This window comes from Ceratotherium simum, chromosome 29, assembly GCF_057802395.1.
Source record: "Ceratotherium simum simum isolate JZ-2026a chromosome 29, ASM5780239v1, whole genome shotgun sequence".
Taxonomy (NCBI): Eukaryota; Metazoa; Chordata; class Mammalia; order Perissodactyla; family Rhinocerotidae; genus Ceratotherium; species Ceratotherium simum.
The window spans coordinates 21,883,406-21,909,948 of NC_141928.1; the positions used below are offsets into that span (position 1 = coordinate 21,883,406).

The 26,543-nt window shown below is 55.7% G+C and overlaps 1 protein-coding gene across 8 annotated transcripts in view; it reads right to left on the minus strand.

The window, feature by feature from the left end:
* The window catches only part of COL27A1 (collagen type XXVII alpha 1 chain), a 148,522-nt gene that overhangs the window by 111,901 nt on the left and 10,078 nt on the right, over positions 1 to 26,543 (minus strand). For 6 of the 8 annotated variants that reach the window (XR_015548944.1, XM_087419228.1, XM_087419226.1 and 3 more), the window contains exons 3-7: positions 23,358 to 25,090; positions 15,425 to 15,478; positions 11,329 to 11,382; positions 1,589 to 1,642; positions 24 to 77 (exon numbers count right to left, since the gene is read on the minus strand). Coding sequence is in view for 7 of the 8 variants with exons in the window: in XM_087419228.1 (XP_087275354.1) it covers positions 24 to 77; positions 1,589 to 1,642; positions 11,329 to 11,382; positions 15,425 to 15,478; positions 23,358 to 25,090 (1,949 nt within the window). In the remaining variant the exon portion in view is untranslated. The remainder of the gene's footprint in view (positions 1 to 23; positions 78 to 1,588; positions 1,643 to 11,328; positions 11,383 to 15,424; positions 15,479 to 23,357; positions 25,091 to 26,543) is intronic. The other 2 variants (XM_087419227.1, XM_087419229.1) reach the window with 2 other exon arrangements.

Genomic DNA, 26,543 nt, shown 5'->3' on the forward strand with positions numbered 1-26,543 from the left:
AAAGCATCACAACCGAGGTGTACCTTTCGTCCAACAGGTCCTGGGTTCCCAGAGAGCCCTGGTAAGCCCATGTTGCCCTGAAAAACAGAGAGAAGGGGGTGAGGTTGGAGAATGGGAAAAGAGACACCCACTAAATTGAAAGTGTGACCTCGAACAGGCTGTTGTTTGCAAAGAGGACTCATGGGGGCCTCAGAGGAGACTCAGGGGCCTCTGAGTGGGGTGAAGGCAGCTGAGTGGGTGGGGTACTCAACCCCTTCCCATTCAACCCAGTCACTCTGCTTGGTCTATTTTATAGATTGGACTTCAGCAGAAGGTACCATTTGGGAAATGGATTCTGTTGCTAAAACTATGTTTGAAGACCACTGCCCCAGGGGACATGGGACTCATGGGTCCCATTCCGATCAGCTCTCTCTCTGCATTCCTGAGACACCTTCCCTTCTGTCCCTTCTTCACCCTTGCTGGGCATGGTGGCCACCTAGTAGGGGACATTTCTGCCACCACCATGAGACCCGAGATCAGACAACCCCGGAGTAAGAGAGACGCCCGGGCCCCTGGACTTTGTTAGACCTAGGTACAAATCCTGCTCTGCACCTGATCAGCTGTGTGGCCTCCAGCAAGCCACCCCGCTCTGGGCCTCTGTTTTCTTATCCGCAAGCTGGGCCCATCTGCCCTGGCTTATAAGGTTCCGACGAGGAGCAGATGGAAGTGTAGGTGAGCGTTTACACCCAGTAAATGTTTGCTGAATGAGAAAACTTATCAGCGAGGATGTGAAAGAATGAGCCACCCATGTCTTAGGGAAACCAAAGGGAGCTGCCACTTCTGCGTGCCCAAGGACAGGAGGCTGCGTTGAGAAGCAGTGTTCGGCCCATCAGGAAGGCTCTTGGGCTGTGTCCAGAAGGAAGCCAGACGGACTGGAGCATTCCTTCCAGGATATGGATGCCGGAGACGTGGGGTGACCTTACTTGGAGTTCTGGGTTCCCTGTTCCCGCCTGACCTGCACTGCTTCCAGGCCTCCTGCTTAGTTTATGGGGTGGATGCTTCAGGGATGGAGAAAGTCCTTTGGTCTAAGTGTTCTCTCTTCCATGGGAGAACCTTTTGGTCTCATAGCCCTTCAGAGTCAGGGAGCCCTGAATCTACAGCCCGTTCTCTTCCCACCTCCTAGAAATCCATGGACCTGTCTGCTCGAATTAACAACCTCAGAGGGGCCTTTGAATGTCTGTTCGAAGCTTCCTGAGCATGTGCTACCAAGAAGCTTCTGGATGCCGAGGGTCACCTAGCGGGCCCTGCAGAAAGCCATGCAGAGCAGGAGGCAAAAGAACATTCACCAAAAGTGTGTCCACGGACAAAATTCTCTGTCGGTTTTATCAGTTGCAACCCCGGAAGTAGGCAGCAGGACTGGCTTTGCGTTTGGTGTGGGAAAGCTGCAGGACTTCAAGGAAAAAGCAAACCACACTCTGACCCTCCTAGACTTTCCCAGCTCCCTGCCTCCATCACGCAGCGGCCTCTGCCAGGAGGGCTCCAGAGCACGGCGGTTTCCCTGCTGTCCACTTCCCCGCTTCCCTGAGCACTGGGGTCCCTGGAAACCTACCTTTGCCCCATCGTGGGCCTTTCCTGGTGAGAGCCCCGGGTCCCCTTTCTGTCCCTGCAACAAAAACAATTCCACTTTGGCCACTGAGTCATCTAGAGAGGATGTCTCCCCACAAACTCTGCTCTAAGTCCTGGCCCCTGCTTAAATGCCCCCCCCATCTCTCACTCACACAGCTCTAGAGCGGTCTTCTCCAACCCCATGACTTCCCCGCTCTAACACCTTCCACAGCTCCCCACTGATTGCACGATGACAGAGTCCAAACGCCTCCTCTGGCATCCCAAGTCTTGTCACCTGGTCCCAGCCATCCTGCCCAGACTGCTCTCCTTCCACCAGCAAACACAGACAGGGACCCTCTGTCCCTTCCCCAGACCACAGCCCATTCCTCAGCCAGGTCCTGTCTTTCCTGCTGCCAGGTCCCCGCTCAGGCAGTCACCCCCAACTAGAAAACCATTCCCCAGTCATCCTGAGCCAAACCATAAACATTCTTCAAGCGGCAGCTTGAATGCGTCCTCCTCAACCAACCTGTAGATCTCCGGGCCCGCCAGACAGGTGGCAGGTCCTCGCATATGATTGTTGCTAAGACTGCCCCTGGGCTTGTTCCCCTGGCACCCTCAGAGAGCTTCTGAGAGACACCTCCAAGAGGCAGGCCCAATTCGTCTCAATTTTCCAGTATGCTCACCTCACCTCTCTCTAATTATCGAGGGTCAGTGCAGTAACACCTGCTCACTTCTGTGTACAGCCCTTCACAGTTCGCAATAGCCCTCACCTCACTAGATTCTCGCAATAGCCTGACGAAGTGGGCAAAGGAAGTGTTATTACTCCCATAATACATTTGGGGAAACTGAGGCCGGGAGAAAGAAAGGGACTGTCTGAGGACCCAAGATGAGGCATTGGCAGAGCTAAGACTAGAACCCTGAAGACGCGACTCGAGATCTGTGTTCCAGGATGTCCTGGGACCTGATGAGTTAGAATAGGCAGGAAATAGAGGAGAAACCAACAAGCAGTGGGGTCCCCAGAGACAAGCATCCTCTGTGCCTAGCATCCGGGAGTGTCCCCATCACAGGGATCCTGGCTCCCAAGAGCACAGAGCTCAGGGAAAGGGCCCACAGAGTTCACAGCTGCGTCTCTCATGGGGCTGAAGAGGGCTCCTGGCTGCGGCCCACTCATTTGGCCCAACCTGGATAGATTACTCAGGAAACAGTCCTTTGGAAAGTTGGTCCATGCTGATGTCACCTTCCAAGAGCCCCTGACCCTTGTCCCTCACCCTCACTCCCACGCTCCCTCCCCGAGCTGGACCCTGAATTAGAAGTTCTGGGGTGAAGCCACAGACTCACAGTGGGACATTGGACAAGTCACTTCACTTCTCTGAGCCTCTGTTTCCTTCAAAATGGGGGCTACACAGCACACACACGGGCATGCACACACATGCACATGGGTGCATGCACATACAGGCACATGCACACAGGCGTATGCACACACATCCACCAGCTTCCCAGGTTTCTTGGCAAGGAGCCAGTGAGATAATGGACATGACACATGGGACCAGTGGTTTGGCCAAATTTGATTAATTCCCATTTGGTTCTTTTCTTCATCAGAACCCAGGCCTTTCAAATCCCCACGAGAAATCACTGTACTCCGAACTGGACAGAGCCCTAAAGAGGGAAGGGAGGGCCTTTCACTGCCCCTACTCCACGCCCTATGCTGTGCTGGGTCCGCTCCATGCAGCAACTCTATTAGTCCTCTTAACACCCACTTGTTGCAACTCAGCACCAAAACTGGGGTTCAGAGAGGCTGTCACAGCCTGGGGTGACACACAGGTAAGAGGCAAGGTCTTACCAGGTCTGACTAGGTTCTTGATCTATCTGACTTCAAAGCCCTCATTTAGGAATGGGAAGTCTGGATGCTTCTCCTATACCCCCTCCAACCGCCCCAGGTGAAGGCCAGCCCCTCCTTGCTAGGACCCCAGCTCTCTGTCCACCTGGGCCCCTCCAGGTCATTTCCACAGAACCTGCCTCTGGGACCCTCTACCTCACGCTGCGGCTGCCCCTCTGACTCGCTCTCACCCTCAGCAGTCCACAAGCCCAGCTCCAGTGTCTTTTACGTCCACGGTGCACGGCCAGGCCCACGGCTACCAAGGATTCCAATGGCCAAAAAAGGACGCAGCTCCTTCCCACTCGCCCTTGCCCACCTCGGTCTGCAGCAGGTAGAGGAGCTGGGCTTAAAGAGCTTCCAGGGTGGGCCTTCGTGTAACCTGTTCTGTCATTTTACAAAAGGGGAAACTGAGATCTAAAGAGATGATGGACTTGCTCCTTGCCTAGAATCCGTATCTGGGGCATTTTAGTTACTTATGGATTTCTCTCTGCATTCTCAGCAGCCAGCACACTGCTTGAGATGTAATCCCTACCCGAGGACAACGTCCACAAGCACAGATGTTTATTGAACATCTACTATGAGCCTAGGCTTGCGATGCATACAGGGGATACCATGGTGGGGCACAGGGAGCTCGTGCCTGCGGGGAGCTCTCGAGGGGGAAACCAGAGAGACCGGTAATGAAGATCAACACCAGCATTTACGGAGTGCTCTTCAAAGCCCTCGACACACAAACCTATGATGTAGCAACTCCCACTCTCCCCACTTCACAGATGAGGAAACCAAGGCACAGAGAGGATATAACTTGTCCAAGGTCATACAGTTGGTAAGATTTAGACTCAGGCAGTCTGGTTTCAGAACCCAAGCTCTTTACATTTCAATATGCTACAGATGAAAAACTATGATCCAGTGATACGTTAGTACAGGAGGAAGTCAGGAGAACTTGACCCAGAATGGGAGTAAATCCCTAAACTAAGGCTGGAGGAAGACAAGGAGGAAGCCAGAGGAGGTGTCAGCTCCAGGGATGCTCAAGGCACCTGGCGTCAGGTGAAGGTGTGACTTCTGGGATGGAGAAGACTGTATGTCTTCACAGCCAGACTCCTGAAAATTCTCCAGTAAGAGATGCGAGCAATATATAAAGTCTAATTAATTGTTTACACCTTGGTGAAGACAAGAACCTGGTCGCCAGACCCAGCTCTCCAGCCAACAAGCCTGTGTGACCTTGGGCAAGCCCGTTTCCCATTCTGCATAGGGAACAGTGGACTCCACCTGGACCAGTTAACAGAGCCTTGCAGAACTAGAATATGGATGGGAAGGTATATCCTAAATCATAAGTGCTACAAATATAGTGGGAACGGGAACTGTTTTCCTTCAGGAAGGGTTGAGATGTGGAGAGAATAGAGGGCTCTGAGAGGATGAGGCCTAGAGAGAGGCTGAGACAGAGAAGATACAAGTCACGAAGGATTGGGGAAATTCTGGGCCAGAGTCCCCTGTGCAAGTCATTGCTGATCCGGAGCACCCAGCACAGGGCCTGGCCCAGAGGAGCCATCATAAAATATTTCACAAATGAGCAAATGAATGAATGGAGTCTCAAGAGACAACGCTAGGGCTGGGATCAGATCAGAATCAGGCCCCAGCCCTGGAACATCCTCTGAAGATTCATGGGGACCCTCACTATCACCACCACTATTTCATGGGTTTAGAAGTTCTGGCCAATGCAATAAGGCAGGAAAAACAAATAAGACTACTAACCATTGAGGAAAAGGAGACAAAAATATGTCCTTTTTTGCAAAGAATATGAATGCCTGTCTAGAAAATCCAGAACTAACTGAAATACTAATAAGATAATTCAGTAAAGGGCATGGTTATAAAATAAACACAAAATGTACAAACATACAAAAGCTAATAGTTCTCTTCAATATCTGAGAGCCAGATGGAAAATGTAGTGGGGAAAATAGCCCCTTCATAACAGCAACCAAAGTACAAAATTTCTAAGTACAAATCATAAGAAAAGAGGGTTTATGCAATAAAAACTATAAAAGTTTACTAAGACATGTTTTAAAAGCTCAGCCAAATTGGAAGACATGTCATGGTTTTAGATAGGAAAACTTAATATTTTAAAGATGTTAATTATTCACAAATTTATATACACTCCAATTTAATACAATTCCAATAAAAACCCCAAGAGAGTTTTTTTAAGGAAATTATTAACATAGGCTTTATAAAGTTTATCTGAGAGAGTAAATAGCGAGAAATATTTTTGAAAAGGGGGGAGAGGAAGATACACAGTATAAAGATAGTAAATGTCATAATAAAAAATAGTATTTTACTAGCATAAAAATATACAAACAGAGCAATAGAACATATTTGAATGGCCTGAAATAGACCTTGGTCTATCATATAATAATCAGTGGAGGAAAAGTTATTTAATAAATGGTTAACTACCAGGGAGAAAATTAAGTTAGAGCCCTACTCCATACCCACCCCCATGAAGATTAATTCCAGATGGTTTAAATTTTTAAGAGTACAAATGATATTATGAAATGACCAGGAATATAAATGAATGCCTATCTAGTCTTAGGATGGGAAAGAAATGTCTAAGTTTAAAAGTAAAGAAAAATTTTACATATGGTAGAGCTCTCTCCAAGCTATCTGACATACTGTAAGTTCCTAATAAGTATTAGCTATTACTGTTAGTCAAAAAAAAAAAAAGGATAACACTTCCATTTGTGAAAATCATCGTGAATACTCTTAATAAGCAAACGATTAACTGGAAAATATTTGTAAGGTAGATGAAGCCTTAATAAACTTAATACGTAAACATAAAGAATTTTTACAAGTCAATAACAAAAGACAACATCCTAACCCCAAAAATAAACAAATTCATAAATGGTGAAATACAAATGGAAAACAGATGTAAGAAAAACATTCTTCTCATAGACCATCAATGAAATGAAGTGAAAACAATAATGAATTATCTTTTTAAGGTCTCCTCCTCTAATGCTAGGAGCAGCATGAATTGGTTCAATCTTTCTAGAAGGCAATTGTTCATAAAGTAACAGCTAAACATTTATATTGCACTCACGTGCAAGGCAGATTTTAGATCGTCCACATATCTGTATGTATGCATGTATGTGTATATTCATGTATATATACATCTTGATTAATGTATATTGCTTAATCCACAGAGGAGGAAAGGCTGGAGAGCTGTGGAGATAAACTGCCTTGGGGTTAAACACTAGGGGCTCTGGAGTCAGGCAGGGGAGGGTTCGAATCTTCTCTGCCACTCACTAGAAATGTCACCCTGGGTAAGGTACTTGGCCACTTTAGATCTTATTTGTCTCATCTATGAAATGAGAGTAATAAGACCTGCCCTGCAGAGTACGTAAAGCTCTTGGCTGGTCCCAGGCTCCCCCGGCTGTTCAAAATGCACTCAGTGTTTCTCATTGGCGGGGCCACCGCAGGATGCGTGCTTTCTTTTTGATACTTTCTAGACTTTTCACCATTTTCCATAATGAGCATGCCCTACCTCAGTCATCAGAGGAGGGAGAAAGGTAGGCTGGGGCCCGAGGCTGTCTCCATCTCAGCTCCCAGCAGCTCTGCTGGCAGTCACCCGGGTCACCGCGCATGCCCCTTCTCGCCTGCCTGTTCCCCTCCCTGGTGCCCAAGGGCCCATGGTAATCCTGGGTAATTCACTGCAAACCAAGCAGGCCAGATCAGGGATGGGGCGGCCTGCTGCCAAGGAGAGTGGGGCAAGGCGCATCCTCGTCCAGCGCAGGCAGCACTGGCTTTCCTGCACAGCTGGAGCCCCCGCCCCAGCCTCTGGCCCGGAGCTCCTCACCTGCCCCGCGGCCCAGCGTCCCACCCGATTTGACCATGGTCCAGCCTCAGCACCCCCATCAGGGCCGCTCCAGCCCTCCCTGTGCCACCCCCCCCCACCCTGCTGGCCACCGACCAGGCTCTGCTTCTCCAGCTGCCCGAGCGGCCTTCGCAAACCGCATCTGATCATGTCACGTCTGCCGGAAACCTTTCAATGTCTTTCTGCCGCTCTTTGGATAAAGTCCCAAAGTCTTACCACCCCCTTCCAGGTCTGCCGCCTCCCCAGCCTCCTCCTGCCCCTTGGCCTGGTCACCTGATACACTTCAGACCTCGGTTCAGCCTTCCCACCCTCTGGGAATGCCCATTTCGTGTGGAGCCCTTATCATGTGCAATTCTACATTTCTCGGTGTGACCAGCTTGTATCCACAAGGGCTGGGACATACGTGTCTGTGCCCCATTGCCCACCCGGCGTCTTGCACAAGCCCCAGCCCAGCCCTGCTCTAAGTGACTCAGTTACTCCTCATGACAACCCGAGGGGACAGCTACTCTTATTCCCCCACTTTCCAGGTGAGGAAACTGAGGCATGAGAAGTTCAGATAACGCGCCCACAGTCCCAGAACCAGGAGGTGACTGAGCCGGGATGTGAACCTTGGCCATCTGGCTCCAGGGTCCTGCTCTTGAGCACAGTGCCTTCCTGCAGCGACGAACATGGTCGGTCAACCATGAACCAACCCAACGACTCTACCCTGGGCCTCCGAGGCCAGCTAATGCTGTCCTCCCAAGGCTTCTGGCTTCTCAGAGCCCTCGATCCCGACTCCCTGCAGGAGCTGACGAGCCCTCTTGATGGATCTGAACGTGGGATGCGTGGGTATATGGTACATGAGGAGCCTTGGGCTCTGGAGGGGACACGTGGGGTTGAAGCCTAGCTCTGGCCCATACCAGCTGTGGAGCCCTGACAAGTGTCTTCCGGGAGACAAACCCAAGGATCTGAAATACATCCCTGCCACTGCCCACAGGTCCCTGCGCGTGACCTAGGGAAGTCACCTTGGCCCTTTGGGGTTCGCTCCCCTGCAACCTCAAGAGGGATGAAGTCCCTCACCTCTGCTCCATCTCCCCTTCTGGATCCTCCACAATCCACCGGCCTCTCCCATCCTTCAGTCTGGCAGGGGGATCTTTATCCCATAGGCCTTGGGCTCCCAAGGGCTCAGTCAATGAGCTGAAGGAATGGCTGCACAGCAACCTATCCAGACACAGCGCAGGCTCCCTGTGCCGGCCCTGCCTGTTGAGCTGATTCCTCCACCAACAGCACATAGTAGGTGCTCCATAAAGGTCTGCTGACTGAAGGAAGATGAATGGATGGGTGGCCCCAGAGGCAGCTCTAGAAGCCAACACCACGCAGGAGAGGAGGAGCCAGCACGGGGGATGGGGGAGGCCAGCCCCACAGTCCCACCAGGTCATCTCCCAGGCCCTAAGGGGATGAGTAAACAGTGAGGACCCTCGCCCCAGCATCCCAACCATTCCTGCAGACACACAGCATTCTCTTTCCCTCTCAGCTAAGTCAGGAATTCCATCCTGGGAGAGCCCCTCTTTAACCCTGTCCTGTCCATGCCACAGACCAAGGGCAGCCCAGGGCCCAAGTCTGGCAGACCAGGGCCTCCCACTCAACTGGCCTGTCCTGGGTCCACCTCTGCTCACCCCTTAGTCTCCCAGCCAAGTGTCCAGGCAAAGGGCACGACTTTTCCCACTGACATTTTATGCGAGTGCTAATGGGAGAAGCAGCATCCCATTCCAGGGTATTATCTGGTACCCACACCCTTATCTTTTATACACAGAAGCAAGCTGGAGTCCTGTCCACGAGGCCCTGAGTCACAGGTCCCAGCTCCATGTGGCAGCAGGAGGACCCACTTGCTAGGTATGAGCCTCACTCACCACACCCAGAGCTGCTTCTCAAAATGCAGAGAGAGCAGCTGGCGGGTCCTCCTCTTGCCGCTGCACGTCTGTTGGCAGGATGGGAGTGGGCTGCAGGCCAGACTGGGGCTGCCATGGGCCTGGAGCAGAGGCCCCACAGCATGGGCCCAGCATGGACTGGGGAGGAGCCAGTGGAGCATATGCTGCTACAGAAGCAAGGGGTTAGCCTGGGAGCGAGAGGGAGCAGGAAGGACCAGACAGTCCCAGAGCAGGCCAAGAAAGGCGTGTTCCTGAGCAAACCTGGCAATTCAAAACTGCCGCTGATCCTTAGCATCCTGATGTATCCGGTGGCCTAGGAGAAGCAGAAATCTCCAAAGGACCTCCCCTCTCTCTGCCTGACCGATGGGGGCAGGTCTCACTGTCATTTCCTAGACAGTCTCTTAATCTGCCTGAGCCTCAGTTTCCCCATCGGTAAATGGGTACAGTATCTGCACCTATCTCTTTAGGTCTTAGCGGGGATCAAATGAGACGGGCTACATAAAGTGCACGCCTAGCGCCTAGCACACAGTAAGGGTCCAATATATGGTGGAGGTTATTATCAACGTTCGCCTTGTTAAAACCCAGAGCACCCGCAGGCAGCTGCCGGCCCCCTGAGGCCTCTGTGCTCACCTTCCAAGGAAGGAGCCCAGCCCAGCCCTGGCCGTAGAGTCACAGACCCGCAGGCACTGAGGCCTGTGCTCCTGCAGCTCTGTGCAAGGGCCCTACGCCAGCACTCCGGTGCCTTATCATCATATATCCAGGGCTGCCTGTGTACGACTTTTGTCCCAAACTCCCAGACAAGTTGGTGCACCAAAGGAGCACTGTTCCAGGAGTCGGGACTGCTGGAGGCTGCTCGGCCATCCCTCACTACACGACCGGGGGCCAGTTAGTGGCTTTCCTTAAGCCACTTGACCTTTGCAGTTGAGTTAGCAAAGAATGACCTGGAGCCTGGGACACCCAAAGCCCAGGGGTGCTCTCCACCTGGTTACCCCACAGATGACAGCTGGGCTGGGTGGCCTCCTAACCAGGAGCCGCTCTCCCCTCCCGGCCTGCCCTGCACTTTCTCTGCACAGTCGCCGTGCTCTCGGCTTCCCCGACCTTGCCCCTTCCTTCCCCTCCTATTTCCCCAGCCAGTCGTCGAGACCTTTTCTCCCTGTAACCTAAATGTTGCTGGCCCACGTCTCAGTCCACACACTGCCCGGCACAGCTCTGTTCTCTGCCGGAGCTCCAGGAACATCCTGGGGAGCTCCAGGGCTAGCGTTCCCCGCGGTCATCAGAGCGGCAGTCCCCCTGGTCTCTGGTCTCATCTAAAAGTTAACCGGAGCATTCCAAGCAGGTTCCCTGGGGGAGGCGGCATCTCTGTGCTGGCCACGCCCCAAGGCTCTATCTCCAGCTCAGAGCTCTCCCGAGTTCCAGAATGTCTGTCCACGAATCATCGCCACCTGGCTGGGCTACGGGTTCCCAAATGCAGCATCATCTTATTCCTTCTCCCGGGTTCCTCGGTTCAGTCACCTAAGCTAACGCCAGGGAGTCACCGTCTCTCAGGTCTCGTCCATCTCCGAGATGGACGCCTCCTCCCGTCCCCCGAAGCTGGCCAGGCTAGCCTCCTCTCTCCGCTGTATCACCCCGGGTCTCTCTGCCTCTGCTCTGGTCCCCACCCCAAGTCCATCCTCCACACGGCATCCAGGGATCTTTCTCAAACACGGTCTTTCCAAGTCCCTCTCCAGCTCAGAACTCCACATGCCTCCCCAGGGTGCATCTTACGACCCAGGAAAACTTACACCCCTCGTCGGACATTCAAGGCCCTCCCCGTTAGCAGCAAATGACCTTTCTTCTACTCCCTTTGAGGGCTCTCGGTTCTAGCTGCCCTTCTCCCCACAGTCCCTCCCAACCAGAAGTGAAACGCCTAACTCCTCACTGTGTCTCTAGTCTGACACAGGGCCTGCCACTTCGGAGGTGCCCAGGGAGGGCCTGCGGCCTGGATGTGGACCCCCCACCATGACCCTGAGGACCCCCCCAGGAGCCCCTAGGAAGCAGCCCAAACGTGGCCTTAACCCCAGCACCCACGCACGGCCCTATCTCCAGACCACACAGCGAGTACTCACTTTGGCTCCAGGGGGGCCCGGGAGGCCTGGATTCCCATAAGGCCCGGGAGGACCCTGAAAGGGAAAAGAGAAAAAGAGGTGAGGGGAAACATGAGTGACTCCACACCCCACAGCAGGTTCCCTCCGCCCGCTGGGTCTCCTCCCCCGGCCAAGTCTCAGCATACAGGCATGGTGGCCCACTTTTAGGGAAGGCCCCCTCAATGCCTGGCCTGTGCTAAGCACCTTCCATGCATCATCTCATTTTATTCCATTCATCCCCGAGGTAGGGGCTACCACTATTCCTATTTTGAAGATGAGAATGCTGGCGCTCAGAGAGGTTTATAATTTTCTCAGGTCGCCCAGCTGCTAAGGGGCACAGCCAGCACTCAACCTTCAGAGCACAAGCCCTCAAACCCTGAATTTTGCTGCCTTTCCATGCTCTCTCCGCCTGCTCCCCGTCAGCCCTTCCCGAGCTGGCTTCCTCGGGCTCTAAGCACCCTTAGCTATTTGCTTCCCTGCACCACGCCTGGAACTTTCTCCCTCCATCACCTTTGCCACGCTGTTCCCATCATCTGGCATGCCTTTCCCATCCATCTCCTCCAGCTAAAACCCACCCCATCCTTCAAGGCTAAAATGCTACCTCCTCCAGGGAACCTTCTGGAACTCCTCCTGCTTAAAGGAATCTCTCCACCCTTTAGACTCCAACTGGACTGTTGTACAAGCCTTTGGAGCTGAGAGTTCAATGAAGGGGGCCCTTGGTCTCCTCTCAACGAAGGTGCAACCCTCTTGTGGCTGCAGCATGTGGTCAGAGCTCTCCCTTAGATGCCTACAAGCTCCGAGCTTACAGTGTCCTCAGGGGCCATGAAGCAGCTGGCAAGACTGGGCCCAGAGAGTCAAAGAGTCTTGGCCAAGGTCACACAGCAGAGTAGTGGCCAAGCGAGGGTCGGGACCCGGGCCTGTTGGCTTCAAGTCCAGGGCTTATTTATGGCACTGGATTTTTCCAGGCCATATCCAAATCCCCTTTGCAACAGCTGGGGCCTGTTATGTCCACTTTCTCCAGCAAGGGCCCTGGGCTAGAGCCTTGCAGCCCAGTAATATAAACAGATCCCTCAGAGCGGGTACTTCCTGAGGGTCTTCGTCCGGGAGGAATAATCTGGGGCGTTGGGGGTGGGGAGAGCCACCTCGAGGGGTGCTCCCCACCACATCAGCCTCTAGATACACTGCCCTCATCCCTGGCCCCTCTTGACTCATCTGGCTAACTGTGTATGAACTTGCTTCCTTCCTCCTGCTCCAAGGCCATCTTCCCAGCTGCGGCCTGTCACATTCTGAACCAGCCACCTCCCTCTTCCTCGATGCCAGAACCAGGACCCGCCCCTTCCCCGACCATGTCGAGAAGGAACAGTGTCCAGAAGCTCACTCAGCCTGGGGAATTTATAACAATGCCATGGGTGACCCTCCCTGTAAAAATAATCAGCCCTCCAACCCCCTCCCAATATTCCAGCAAACACTGCCTCCTGGCACGTGGATGTAACCTGGATGCATAACCTGGTCCCAGTTCCAAGCCTCCTCCCCGCCAGCCTCAGTCTCCCCATCTGTCCTAAGAATGGCTGGGACCTCAGATTCAAGGCATTTGGAAGGCCTCAGATCTTCACCCCAGCCCAGGCTCCCGGGATTGAACCTCACAGCTCAGCCTGAATAGGGCCAAGATTGGGCGGGGGTGTTGGCGGAGGGGCCCCTCACCTCCAGCGCCCCAGAACCAGGCGTGGGCTGTGCCAGGGGAAGTCAAGAGTGACCGCCTCTCCCTAGTTGTGCCCCCAGCTGCCCCAAAGATGCCAGGCTGGAGCACTCCATTACCTGCTCTGCAGTTTGTGAAGGTGGGGGCTCCCTGCTCCCCTGCCGCCACCTCCCCACCCCTCTGCAGCCACTGCCTTGCAGAGAAACAAGCACATAGTTGACTGGGAGCCAAGCAGACCAATTCTATAAATGCTGCAGCCCATAAAGCAGGATGGAGGAGGCCTAGGGATTCCCCACCGCCCCTCAGTGGGCCGGGGGAGCACGTGGAGGTGGGAAGGGGCACACCACAGAGCTGCGGGTGACCTCAGGCAAGGGCCTGCCCCTCCCTGAGCCCCGGAGCCGCCATCTGTGCAGAGAGGAGCTGGGACTGTTTAATCTTAGTGTTCTATTATCTCTGGAATTTTGTGATCTACGGAATTTCCAGTCTACAAACAGTACGATGAGGGCGGGGGCACACAGAGAGGCTGAGAAGGACGTCAGGAGAGTCGTTCCCTCACTTGTGGAATTTCAGAGCTGGGAGGAACCTTGGAAATGCCTTACCACCATCCCACGTTTTATAGATGCAGAAACTGAGGCCCAGAGAGGAGAAGGGAGTTGCCTAAGATCACACAGCTTCTTGATAGAAATGTTCTTGACTTTTAAACTAGAACTCGTCCTCAACCATCCACCTAGCACCCACTGCACGCAGGGCACTCTGCTAGGCATCATGTAAGAAAGAGAAGGAAACAGGGCCCGTCTCTGCCCAGAGGGGCTCAGGTGAGTAGACGGAAAAATTATCCCAATAGGTGGTTTAAGATCACAGGCTACGGAGTCAGACGGTCTGGTTCAATCCTGGCTCTGGTATTTACTCTCTGTTTGACTTTATCCAAAGTAACTGAACCTTTCTGAGCCTCAGTTTCCTCATCTGTAAAATGGGGATAATATTGGAACCTATTTCTCCAAACGGCTGGGAAGATGGGATGAGATCATTCACATGTAGCTCAGCCAACAGAGTTCAGAGGTCAATGTGAGCTTGTAGAAAGTGACCTTTGCCATCCAGAGGGGCAGTTATCTGCTGCAGAAGCTCCGAGAAGGGGATGGTCATCAAAAAAGGAGGTGGCATTTGATCTGAGCCCTGGATGGAGGAGGAGTTTGCAAAGGAGCGTGCTGGGTGGAGAAAGCAGTCTGAGCTAAGGTGCAGAGGCCGGAGGGCTCAGGAGTGTGGGGACGCGGCAGACCGCCTGAGCCTGGAATGCTGGGTCAAAGGGCCTCGTCCTGGTCCCGGGCTGCAGGCTCCCATGGCCCGCAGTGTCCATGACACCTCGGTGGTGCCCAGCTCCGGGCATGTGCGCCATGGAGGCTCTGAAGCCAGGAGGAAATGCTGCTTCAGACAGCAGATTCCAGAGCCCTGGGCCCAGGGAGCACAGGGCCAGGCCTAGAGGGAACTAGGGCTCAAGTAATTGCATAACCAGAACCATCCGCTGGGCTCAGAGCTAAAAATATGCCCCAGGCAGCTATCTCTGCCAGGGCCTCGCCAGGCACCCAGCGTGGGAAAGGCTGATTCAGCCTGGGCACAGATGCCAGGCGCCATGGGTCCGAGTCCTCTCGGGAAGGGGACAGACTTCCCTCCAAGAGGACCCCCAAGGGTCCCAGCATATGCTAAGAGCCTGGGTTCCAGCCCTAGCTCTGCTCTTTCCTAGAGCTCCGTTTCCTTGTCCCTGAAATGAGAATGGTCATCCTGGCCCATGCGGGGTCTGGGGAGGGGGATCAAATAAAACAGTACAGGTGATGTGCCAGGCCAAACACACACGAGCTGTTTTTCACTCCCAGGCTCAGGCTGGCTCATATTAGCCACCACAGCCCTGCCAAGCTATCCTCCAGCTTCTGGTTGAACCTCTCAGCACAGAGAGCTCATCCCCAACCTGGCATGGCCTGGCCAGGTGCCTATGTCAGCATCCCTACCCTGGGATGGCGCTGCAGAGATGGGAAGATGGATGCAAGGGTCGCGTCCTCCCAGGTCACTTTTTTCCTGGAGAAGCACCACAGACCACCAGCCCAGGGGACGCGGTCTGCAGAAACCCCTTCTCCACCCCCAGCTGCAAAGGGTGATGCCCACAACGGACGACTGAGACCCCAGAAGATGTCATCACTGTCCCGTGCCATGTCTGTCCACACGGTGTCCCTAAGAACCCTAAGTCCACTCCAATGGACACAGTGGAAAATGGGTGCCAGAGAGGGGCAGCGAACAGCTTGAGGACACACAGCAAAACTGGGACTTCAGGGGCAGTGGGACGCAGGCCAGAAAGCCAACCAGAGCTCCCAAGGACGGTGTGCGATGACTTACCCGAGGCCCCCGTGCACCCGGGGGTCCAGGGAGCCCAGGCAGCCCGGGGGGACCCTGAAGAGAAGATAAGAAGACAGCGTCAGTGCCAAGTGGCAGTAAAAAATGGGTTCAAGCAGTCATTCAACAAACCTGTCTAGAGCTCTGGGCATGGAAACCCCATGCCTGAGAACAGGGGTCCCCTGAGGTCCCTGTCTCAGGAACTCATGCTCTTTGGAGCTTTCAGGCCTTTGCAGCTGCTGTTTCTCAGTCTTTGAAGCTCTCATCCTTGATTACTCAGCTACTTTACTCAGTTAGGGTGTCACCTCTTCCAGGAAGCCTTCCCTGATCTCTCCCCCAAGCTGGGCCAAGTCCTCTCTCTTCCTCTACTTTGAAGCCCACTATATTTTTGGGGGAATTGTCTGCTTAGAAGCCTGACCCTGCTACTAGGCCACAGTCTCCTCAAAGGAACTAACGGGATATGAGTCATCTTCTCTCCCCAGGGCTCCACCAAATGTTTGATAAAATAAAACAGCAGGACACCTCAGAGCTCAGCCGAGTTCTCTGCAGAGCCAGAGCAGAGAAGGGACTTGACCAAGGTCACACCGAGTATCTTTGCACCACGGAGAGGCAGCGTAGCACACGAGGCATAAGCAAAGGCTTCTGCGTCAGACGGGGCCTGGGTTCAAATCCCAGGGCTGCCACTTACCAGCTGGGTTTGGGCAAGGTTCTTAGCCAGCCTGTGCCTATAAAATGGGGGCGATAATACCCTCCTCCCTGGATAAGCGTGAGGATGTAACGAGAGACGGTAAATGTTCATCACGGTGCCTGGTATAGAATTGTCACTCAAACGTTCCATCTATTCCAGTGGTCACAGCCTGGCCCAGCTTCATCACCACTCCCCGAGAACCTACAACAGCCCGCCCCCTCATTTGTCTCCCCGCCCCCACTGTCTCCCCTCTCCAGTTCTCTTCCACACAGCCTCGTTCACCACCCCAAGGCACTCCCCTGCTCAACAGCATTTGACTCCCCATTTCCCAGAAGAGAAAGGCCTAACCCTGCAGCACGGCATTCAAGGAGCGCTGTCTGGCCTCACCGCTCTTCTCTTCACACAAGAAAGGAGGCAGCTGGGCAGACTTGCTAAATTGTGGGCTGATCTTGGTTCAAATCCTGGTTTTGCCACTGAACAGCTGGAGACTTTGTGCAAACCCTGCAGCCAGGCTGAGTCTCTGCTGCTCCCTTCATGACGGGTTCGGTAGCCACCGTCCCATCTCCCCCGAAGGAGTCAGTGAGGATTAGCTGAGTGCCCAACGTGAAGAACCCAACACGGAGCCTTCCAAGGAAGCCAGGATTTCGAGGATATGTGAGGCCTGGGGAATTCATTTGTTTCAAATAACCCTCACGGAGATTCCAGGTTTCCTGCCCAGAGTTAAAATCGGTGTTGAAAACCCAGTCTGGTTTGGCTGGTAATTAGTCCAGATCTCACGCTGGGCAGCCTCAGTCCACAGCGCTGGCCTGTGAACACCACGTGCTTGCTCATCCGTGAATAAAACTCAGGAGAGAGACGCAGACAGGCAGATATGGGGACCAAGGCCCCGGGGTCACTGGAACGAGTCCGGTGGAGGGAGGGTGGTGGCTGCGTGACCTCAGGCAAGTCCTGGGGAACTCTGGCCACCTTGGCAGCAGTCTTCCCTCCATCCAGAGCCCGGGGGCTGGGGGACGGTTTCTAGTCTCATATCTGGTTCTGCGGGTTTGGGATCCAGGGCCAGTCTACTCCCCGATGCTCCCTGGGAGTCAGAGTCCAGTGTAAGCCTGGGGGCCTGCCTTCTCACTGGGCACCCCCACTTACTAGCTGTGGGGCTTTGGGTAAGCTACTTCCTATCTCCAGGCTTCCTTCTTTAACTGTGAAATGAGGATCTAATAGCATCTAGCTGACAGATAATCTACAAAAAGTGCTAATCCTGGTGCCTGGCGCACAGTTAATGCCCAAAAGTTAGCTGTTGTTTCTGTTAAGCAAGCTGCTGGCACCGCCCTAGCTCAAAATTGTAAGCCACCCTCCTCGGCATCTGTTTTTGGGGAGAGCAAAGATCTCCTTTCTTAGAAGACCCTTGTTGGCCCTATTATTCCAGGTGACCCAGAGTTAAAGGGAAACGCAGAGGCTAAGGCTAAGCATTACTGTGGGTATCGTTATCATTACTGAGAACTTTTAACAGCTGAGAAGCCAAAGAGAGGCTCAGAGAGGCAAAGCGACTTGCCCAAGACCACACAGCCGACAGGCAGAGCATGGATTCAACCCAGGACCATTTGACCTGCTCTCTTACCCTAGGCAGTTCCCACACAGACAATCTTGGGTAGGTGTGTGCTGACTAAGTGTGCGACCTTGAGTGAGTCCCTTCTCTGTGGGCATCTGTGAAATGAACATCCCGGAACCTTCCCAACAATGGCATTTCCTGAATTGTGGGGTGGTGGTGGTTTCTTCCTCCAGGTCACCCGGCGGGAGAGGAAAGGTGAGATCATGCCCATCTTGCAAAGAAGAGGGCCAAGGCCCGGAGGGGCGAAGGGCTTGTGCAGGGCTCGGGGGAGGGAAGTCTCTGCGGGGTGTAGCTCCCTCATGGACCCTGGTAGGGCCGCAGCTGCAGAGGCCTGGACACTCCCTCCTGGCCCTTCTTCTGCCCCAGAAACGGGGGCATCCAGGCTGGAGTGTGACCTCATCCACTTCTGCAGAGCAGACTCGAAGTGCCAGTGGGGACCCGCGGCCCAGCCTGGTGATGTCACCCGAGGATGACTCCTTGACACGGCAGTCCTGCCCTCTGCTCTACCAACCTGGGACGGGCTGCCCACCCCACTCCGCCGCAGCCACGGGCCTGACCCTTCTCCACTCGGCGCTCACGGTGTGGGTGGGCAAGCGAGGGCGGGCACCCCCTGCCCCTCTCCCCTGCACCAAGACCCTGCCTGTTCTCCATGCAGTGGAAAAACGCTGCCACTTCTTTCCAGGGCCCAAAGCCTGAGCGGGTGACTCCGGGATGATTCACGAGGCCAGGGTGGGATTTTCCACTCCACGCTGCAAACAACGGGGCCTCTGAGAGGGCCCGGAGCCGAGGGGGAGGGGAGCAGGGGCCGCAGCCCGTCTGGGGAGGCAGCCGAGGCCAGGGCGGGGGGCTCACGCAAACAGAGCCATGGAAACAGCCAAGCAGCCCCCGCCCTGGGCTTCCCCCAAGGGTCCTGGCCTCCCACAGCCAGACCCAGGGGAACCCCGTCCCACAGAACAAGTCCACCCTTGTGTCCAGCTGCAAGAGCCCGCCTGCCAAGCCTTGCAGGGAGAAGTCAGTCTGGCATAGCCCCTGGCAGCAAGCAAGCAGAGCTTTCACAGGCCTGGGATCTGGGAGACCTGTGTCCGGTCCTGTGTGTGCCACTAACTGCACGGTGACCCTGAGCAACGACCTTTCAGTCTCTGGGCCTCTGCTCAGCGCCTGTAGCCTGATGAGGGAAGGCAGCGGCCCTCACTCAAGGGCCCTCTCCTCCCTGACCATCTGAGCTCATGATTATTCCCAAGCAGAGCCCACAGGGCACCGAGACATCCCATCTCTGTCCTAGAGAAGAACCAATCGGGCCAGGGCTGCTTGGTACGGCCTTGAGCAAGTTACTTCATCTCCCTGTGCCTCCGGGCCTCAGTTTGTCCAGCTGTAAAATGGGGATGTAATACCTATCTCCCAAGACTACGTCTGCACATGCACGTATGCTGCTCATTCTCCATTTGCTCCCCAGATGCCTTCTGTGCCCGGGGAAGCCGACCCCTACAGGCCGCATCCCAGGCTCCCTTGCTCTCTCCTGGGCTGGGCTGGGCGGGTGGGAAGCCCCAGCAGGAGGCGGCAGAGTAGCAGGAGAGCATGGGCAGGCGTTTCTCTCCCTGCTCGGCCCTGCTGTGCTGTAGTTTGGCCCCTACGCCTGTGGGAGACCCCTGGTCACGTTTCGACTCCCCTGGGTTCTGGTAACCACTTTCCCTCCCTTGCACCTTCAGGTCGGACCGCGTGCTTCCTCGGATGCTGCCCACGCCTCTGTAGATAGTCCCTTCCTTAAACTCTCCTCAGCTACCCTGTTCCCACCTGGAGCCGCAGGACAGCATGCCAAGCGCTCAGCACAGAGCCTGGCCCACAGGAGGAGCTCAAAAACCATATGCTACAGACAAAGCAAACTGCCCTCCATTCTCCTGGGCTTTAGAGGATACTGGTATAAGGGGAGAATTTCTCAAGATCTAGCCCCAATTCCTAACCGCCCTCTTGCGTGCAGACCTTCCTGGTTCTCTTAGTGCAACAATGACCATCCCCCGCCAACCATCAGCACATGAATCACCAGCCACAACAGTGTGCTGGGACTCAGGCTCCAGCGCTGGCTGCTTTAGGCCCCTCTGACTCAATCCACACAACAACCCTGGAAAGGTAGGTGGTATCATCTCCCCATTTTATAGAGGCAGAAACTGAGGCTCAGAGAGGTCAAGTCAGTTGGCAAAGGTCACACAGCACCTGGCACCTAGAAGGCACTCAATCAACGTTTGTTGAAAGGACAAAAGGATGGCTGGATGAGGGAATGGCTCAAACCCAGGTCGTTCCGAATCCAAAGTCTGTGTATTCCGTGCACTCCACATGGCCTCCTCACCCCCCCAGCAGCAGAGATCTGTGTAACCTCAAGGAGCCTGGCCTGAGAGTCAGGACAACCTGGTGTTTGTATGGATCAAATTCCTTCCTTCATCTCACAGATAGTCACGGAGCATCTGCTGTGAGCCAGGCCCTCGGCCAGGTCTCCCCGGGGTGATGCTCGCAGAAAGTGCAAGCTTGTGCAAATGCCAGCGGCCCGATCGCGAATGAATGAGGCCTTGACTCGCCTCCTCCCGGCGTGGGGCTACTGTGCAGCTTCTGTGCAGCCTCTGTGAACCGCAGCCTCCCCGCCCCTGCTCACCCGGGGCCAAACTCAGCTTTTCCATGCTCCCCCCGCTCCGGGGGCTCCCACAGAGCTCCCTCGCTCCGCGGCTACAAGTCCTGGCAGGCCAGGGCCCAGAACTCTGTCTCAGCCTCTGCCAGGGCGTCTCGTGCCCCTCAAGAACCGTGCAGAACGGGTCCCACACAGCCACGGCCCCCCCTCGGGCTCTGAGAGGGCCCACAGTCACTTCTAAGGAGGGAGCTCTTGTCGCAGAGGGGAGACAGCCCCAGGGGAAGGAAAGAAATTCCCCGAAGTCACTGAGCAAAAATAGATCTCCGAGGCGGCCTTGGCGATCGCCCAACTTGCTCCCTCACAAGAGGGGGGAGCTGTTATTATCCGACATTCTGCAGACACTGAGGCTTGGAGGGGGTCGGGGCCCCAGAGCTGGTAAGGGGCGGAGTCAGGATTTGAACCCAGGTCTGCTTGTCCCCAGGCTGGGGACAGTTAAGCCCCGTGCCCCAGGCAGCACGGCTTCTGCTCTGCTGGATTAGATCCTGCATGTATATGGCGGTTGGGGGCGGATAAGAGAGGACAGAAGGAACACGAGTTCTTGTCACTGTTGCTCAAAGATGCCACTTCGATTATGTAATTTCTGGTATCTGGTGAAATACAAATGACCAGCTTGCCACCTGCCACACGGCAGACTGGATAAAGCTTCTAGAAGCTTCTTGCCTCCTATTGGAGTGAGGCTAGGTTCCAAGCTGGGGAAGGACGGGACTAGGGGATGGTGTGGGGCATGAGGCAGGATGCCACCCAAGCAGATGGATGTCCTCATCTGCTCAGGGTGGAAGAAGCAGCAAGAGCCTTGGTCCTCGCCTGAAGTCAGGGACCCAGAGGTGCATCCCAGCTCCTGCAGGAAGATGCTGGGTGCCCTTGGCCAATCATTCGTTCCTCCAACCCGTCCCCTCATCTGTAGAGCTGCGATTAGCACACACATCCCGCCCTCCTGCACCCGTGGCCGTGCGGTCCTAAAGAGAGATGCCACGCATGTGGAAGGAGCTCATGAACGTAATGGGTATAGAAACAGAAGATTCTTCAGCTGTGAGCTCTTCTTTTGAGGAGGAGGACAGGGTCTAACACATCTCTGAAGCCACCAGCCTCTCGGCCCTGAGTCCGAGGCTCTCAGAGTGGACACTCAGGGGTGGGATGGAATGTGCTGGAGTCTGGAGCTGGGGCGTAAACTTCAACTCTGACTCCTGTGTGCTGTGTGGCTTTGGGCAAGTCCTGGCCCTCTCTGGACAGTCTCCAGGCTCCTCGTGTGCCCAATGAGAAGGGTTGAATTGAATGATCCCTAAGCATCTGTCGACCAAACAGGTCGATTCCTGGACCTTCTTTGATCATAAGGAAGCTCGATTTGGCAGGAGGCCTCACCTCCCGCTGACCCACATCACCAGATCCCAGAGGAAAGTATGTGGCTCAGGCATCTGACAGGCCCAAAGGCAGACTCTACGCCGGAAAAAAACGCTCTCGCTCAGTTCTGCTGGCTTGGACACAGCCGTCCTGTCTCCACACCACACACCCCTTGGGAGGCAGGGTGGGCCTCATCCACTTGGCAGGGTGGAGACCCCAAACCTCACCTCCCTGTCAGAGGGGGGCAATTCACCCCTCTTCGACCTCACAGCCAGTGAGCCAGCACCCGTGCAGCTTGGAGAGCTGAACTGTCAGGGCCCAGGGCCCAGGGCACCGGGTGCGTGAGTCGGGCTGGGGAGCCTGGAGGGGTGAACAGGGTACCTCCCCTTTTCCTTGGCTCCCAACTCTCTACCCTGCCAATTTCAGAACGTGGGGACTTGAGCACACGTTGACATAATTGCACAGCAATGCATACCATTTCCATAAGTTCTACAATATGGTTATAATAAAAACGAGCTCTCCGTCCCCTTGGAGACAGCCTGAATAAATATTATTCCTAATGATTATTAAAACTCATTAAATGTGTTTGTACGGCCTGGGAATTCCCAGCATCTGCCACTGTCTCCCCATTGAAGGGAGCTTACCCTCAAACACAGAGCCTGGGGGAGACCACACAGTGGTCATCTCCAAGGCTAGAGCACAGAGGCCCGAGATTTCTGGAAACTCTATCCCATCATTCCCCACCCGGAGGAATTGGCCTCCAGCTGCAGAAAGGTCGTTGCCCCTGGAGACAGTCCCAGGCACGGCAGAAGCATCGACCCTGAGGCCACCTCCTGCACGTGGAACGTTCTTTCTCCCTTCCTTGGCTGCTCAGGACCAATCTGACTCTCCTCACCCCAAACTCCTCTACCAGGGGCCACAAATCACATGCCTACAAGAGGCAGGCAGGCGACATAAACGGGTGAAAAGACCGGGCTGGAGGACCCGATCAGGATACGTGGGGACCGTGGCAGACAGGAGCGGGCCTGTCCTGTCTCGGGGGCAGCCCTGACCCGGCTGCAGCCCACGGGCCGCTGCATTTTTCCACTTTCCAAGAGAGGCTGGTCACCAGGTCTTTTATATGGAATCTCTCACATTTTTTAAAATATGAGTAGCTTAAATATTTTTAAACAATGCAACATGTGCCAAACAAAACATCCAGAACTACCCATGTGCACCCTTTGTCCAAAACTCCCAGACAAGCTGAGGGGCCAGAGGCTCCGCTCCAAGAGTCAGGAGAGCTGACCTGGGGCCAGTCAGTTAATGGTTTTCCTTAAGCCACTGGACCTTGACAGTTGGGTTAGCGAATGACCTGGGGCCTGGGCCCACCAAAGCCCAGGATGCTCTTCACCTGGGGGCGGCCACCAGACCTGAGTCTGCCCCGGTGGCTCACGAATCCGGAGTGGGATGCGCACTCCTGAACACAGTAGAGGTGGCGGAGTGGGGGACCCGGGTGCGAGTCGAGACTGCCCATACCAGCTCCCGGCTCTAGGTTGTTCTCTTCCTCTGCTCTTACCAGGAGCAACTGCTTAACCCAACTGCCCCCACCACCCACTTGAGCTCCAAGCAACGTGCGGACCCCACCCAATCTTACCGGCAAACCACAGTCTCCCTTGGGCCCCGGAGGTCCCATCAGCAGCGGGAAAGGCGTGGGTCCTGCCAGGTGGAAGAACGAAAAGCCACTGCTCACGGGCTGGGGTCTGGAGGACAGGAATTGCACTGGGGCCAACGCCGGGACCGGGGTGGTCTGCAGGCTGGGCCGGGGCGGTCTGGGGCTCGGCCCGGTTGTCGGATCGTTCAACGGGACATCCCTGGCTGCCTTCCCGGGTCTGAGGGGGACGGGCTTCCGGGGGCTGCTCTTGGGTCTGGCTTTCCTTGTGGCTCCCGATCCAGTGGATTTTTTGCTTCCGGTGGGGGCTGAACCAGGAGCAAGGGTGGGAGGCACCACTGTGGCTGGTGGCTGAGGTGTCCTGGTAGAGCCAGGACTGGGGGCAAGTGGTGGGGGCAGAGCAGTGGGTTGGGGAGGTCTGTACATGCTGGTGCGGGCAGGGGCTGGCTCACTGGCCCGACTGCTCATCTTGGCCTCAGTCTGGACCACTGGGGGAAAGGGCTTTTTGGAGGAGCCCGTGGCGGGCCGTGCGGGCCGGGCGCTGGGTGGTGGAGGTCTGGGCGTTACGGGGTTCCTCTGGATCGGCCTCACTGTGGGACGGGAGCCTCTGGCAGGAGCTGGGTGGGGCGTGGGTAGCACTGGCTTCTTAGTGGGAGGGGCTGACTGTGTGAAGGAAGGTGGAGCTGCCTGCCGGGTGGGGTGGGGTCTTTTGATGGGGGCAATGGAAGGAGACCGGGCTGAAGGCTTGGTTCGGGGACTTTTGGGGATTTTGGTGGCTGTGTTCTTCCGCAATGGCTGGACAGATCTGGAGGAGCCGGCAGGTGAGGCTAGGGACACAGGAGGAAGCGCTTCACTGGCTGACAGCTTGGCAGGTGGCGGTGGGGTCCAGGCTGGGCCCCCCACTGCGACACGCTGCTGGGGGTCTATGGTGCTAGTCCTTAGGGGCTTGGAGGGGGTGGTGGGCACCACAGTCACCCTGGGCCCCCTGCCTGCTGGCCGTGACCCCAGGGCTGGAGTGGCAGTGGTCAGGTTCTCCAGGCCCGGCAGAGCAAGGTCGGTCTGGAAGGCGACGGCTGCGCCAGAGTCTGGGGGGAGGAGGGGTCCCAGCTGGGGCCGGTACACGTCAGCCTGTCCACACAGCTTTCTCAGGTGGGCACAGTAATTGTGAGCGACCTGCGTCACAGGGTAGATGCTGAACTGGCACAGGGCACCTTCAAACTGGACAGCGTGGGGGCTCATCTTCCCGAAGAGGAAGGAGCCCTCGGGGTCGAGCGCTGGGTCCCTGCGGAAGGGCAGTGGGACAGGCACCCGGCGCTGCCCGCAGGCCGTCACCAGGGTGACCGTGCGGCCACGGAGCTCCAGGGCCAGGTGGTGCCAGCGCCCGTCGTGCACGTCGAGGTCGAAGGCCACGGAGCGCCGGGGTCCCAGGTGGACCACGGTCTTGCCGGGGAGGAACTGCAGGCCCAGCTGCAGCTTACGCTTCCGGCTGTGGACGGCGAAGAGGAAGGCATGGTTGACCCGGTGGGAGCAGAGGCTCAGCACCAGCGCCAGCTCTGCGCCCAGGGTGGCAGGAATGACAGCGCCCGTGGGGGCCTGGAGCCGGGCCCGCTGCGTGAAGATGAAGCCCGACTGGAACGGAATGACCCCCGGGGGCGGGGGGCTCCGGCCACCCGCTGCCTTCGTCCAGCTGAGGCCCAGCCGCTGAAGGACGTCCACATCTGGAGAGGGAGGGCAGGGCGAGAGGGCACGGTCAGGGCCTGCGCCAGCCCCGGACCCCGCCAGGTGCACAGATGGGGAGGATGGTCCACCCGCTGCCGCACGGCTGTGGCAGAGTCGGAACCAATCCCTTGTCCGGCTGCGTGATCTTGCATATAATGGTTAAAAACACCAACTCTGGAGCCAGGCTTCCTGACTTCAAATCCTAGCTCCACCACCCACCAGCCCTGTGACTTTGGTGCCTCAGTTTTCCCATCTATTAAAGGGGATCATGGCAGCACCAAATTCAGAACAATGTTCTCATTCACTTGAAAAAAAGTGCCTGGCACAAAACAAGCACTTTCAAACGATAGCTATTAATACTAGAAATAATGATAACCACCAAATGCTAGTGTGAAGAGTATTTGAGGCTGCCCGACACGGCTTGTTTCCCCTTGTCTCTGCCTCGAAAGCCATCGCCTCCAGGAAGCAGTCCCATAAGCGAGGGAGCATGGTGACAGGAATGGACATGTCACCAGAGCTTGGTAAGGATGTCCAGGGGGCCCGACTGGTCTCACCACCTGTAGGAACCTACCCCTTCCCCTTCCCACTCCCTGAGGTCTCTCTGGCCAGAGCAGGCTGGGGGAGCTGCTATCTGCCCAGAACGGGGAGGACATAGCCAACGACTCCCCTCCTCCCTGGGTGGCTTTGGAGTGAGTAGAGGAAGTCATCAAGGCGTCCCCATAACCTCTGTCCTCTGGCGCAGCGTGTGGACATCTGACCGTGGTCTGGCCAGGTCACATCCGCCCAGTAATTACGTCGGCAGGGCTTGCCAGAGCAAAAGGAGGGCTTCCAGGGTGTTTATGGAAAGGCTTGCTGACCTTGCGCTCGCCAGGTCGTCCGACCTCCTTCATTGGCTGAGCTGCCAGCGTCCGCAGAAGCTGGCTCCAGAGCGCCTCCTCGGCAGGAAAGGAGCGGCTGCCTCCGGAACCGGGGTCTGGGTCAGGTCCTCAGGCCCCTCCCCGAGACCCTCAGCAACCTAGCCCGAGTGTGGAATGCTCTCTCCCTCACCGCCTGGTGCCAGGGGTGTGGACTGGGCTGGATGCAGCCCTAAGCACTTGGTAGGCCCTCAGGTGGCCACTGAGAGGTGGATGGACAGATGGATGGACGGACAGATAAACTGAGAACCTGGGTGCTGGCAACACGGCAGCATAACTGTTCCACAGCAGGCTCTGGAGTCAGAAGCCCAGACCTTGGAGCCGGACAAGACCACCCGTGAGCCTAGGCTCCGGGCCTCGGTTCCCTCCGCTGTAAACGGGGCCACGCCGACAGCCTGCATCATAGGGTTGTTGGGAGATGAAATGGCAGTCTTCCTCATCGTCCTTCCCCACGCCCTGCTCCGGGGACCTCTGGGAAAGTCTCTCCTGGGCCTCAGTTTCCCTGCCTGCAGGCTGCTGTTCTTGGTGGGCTTGGCTT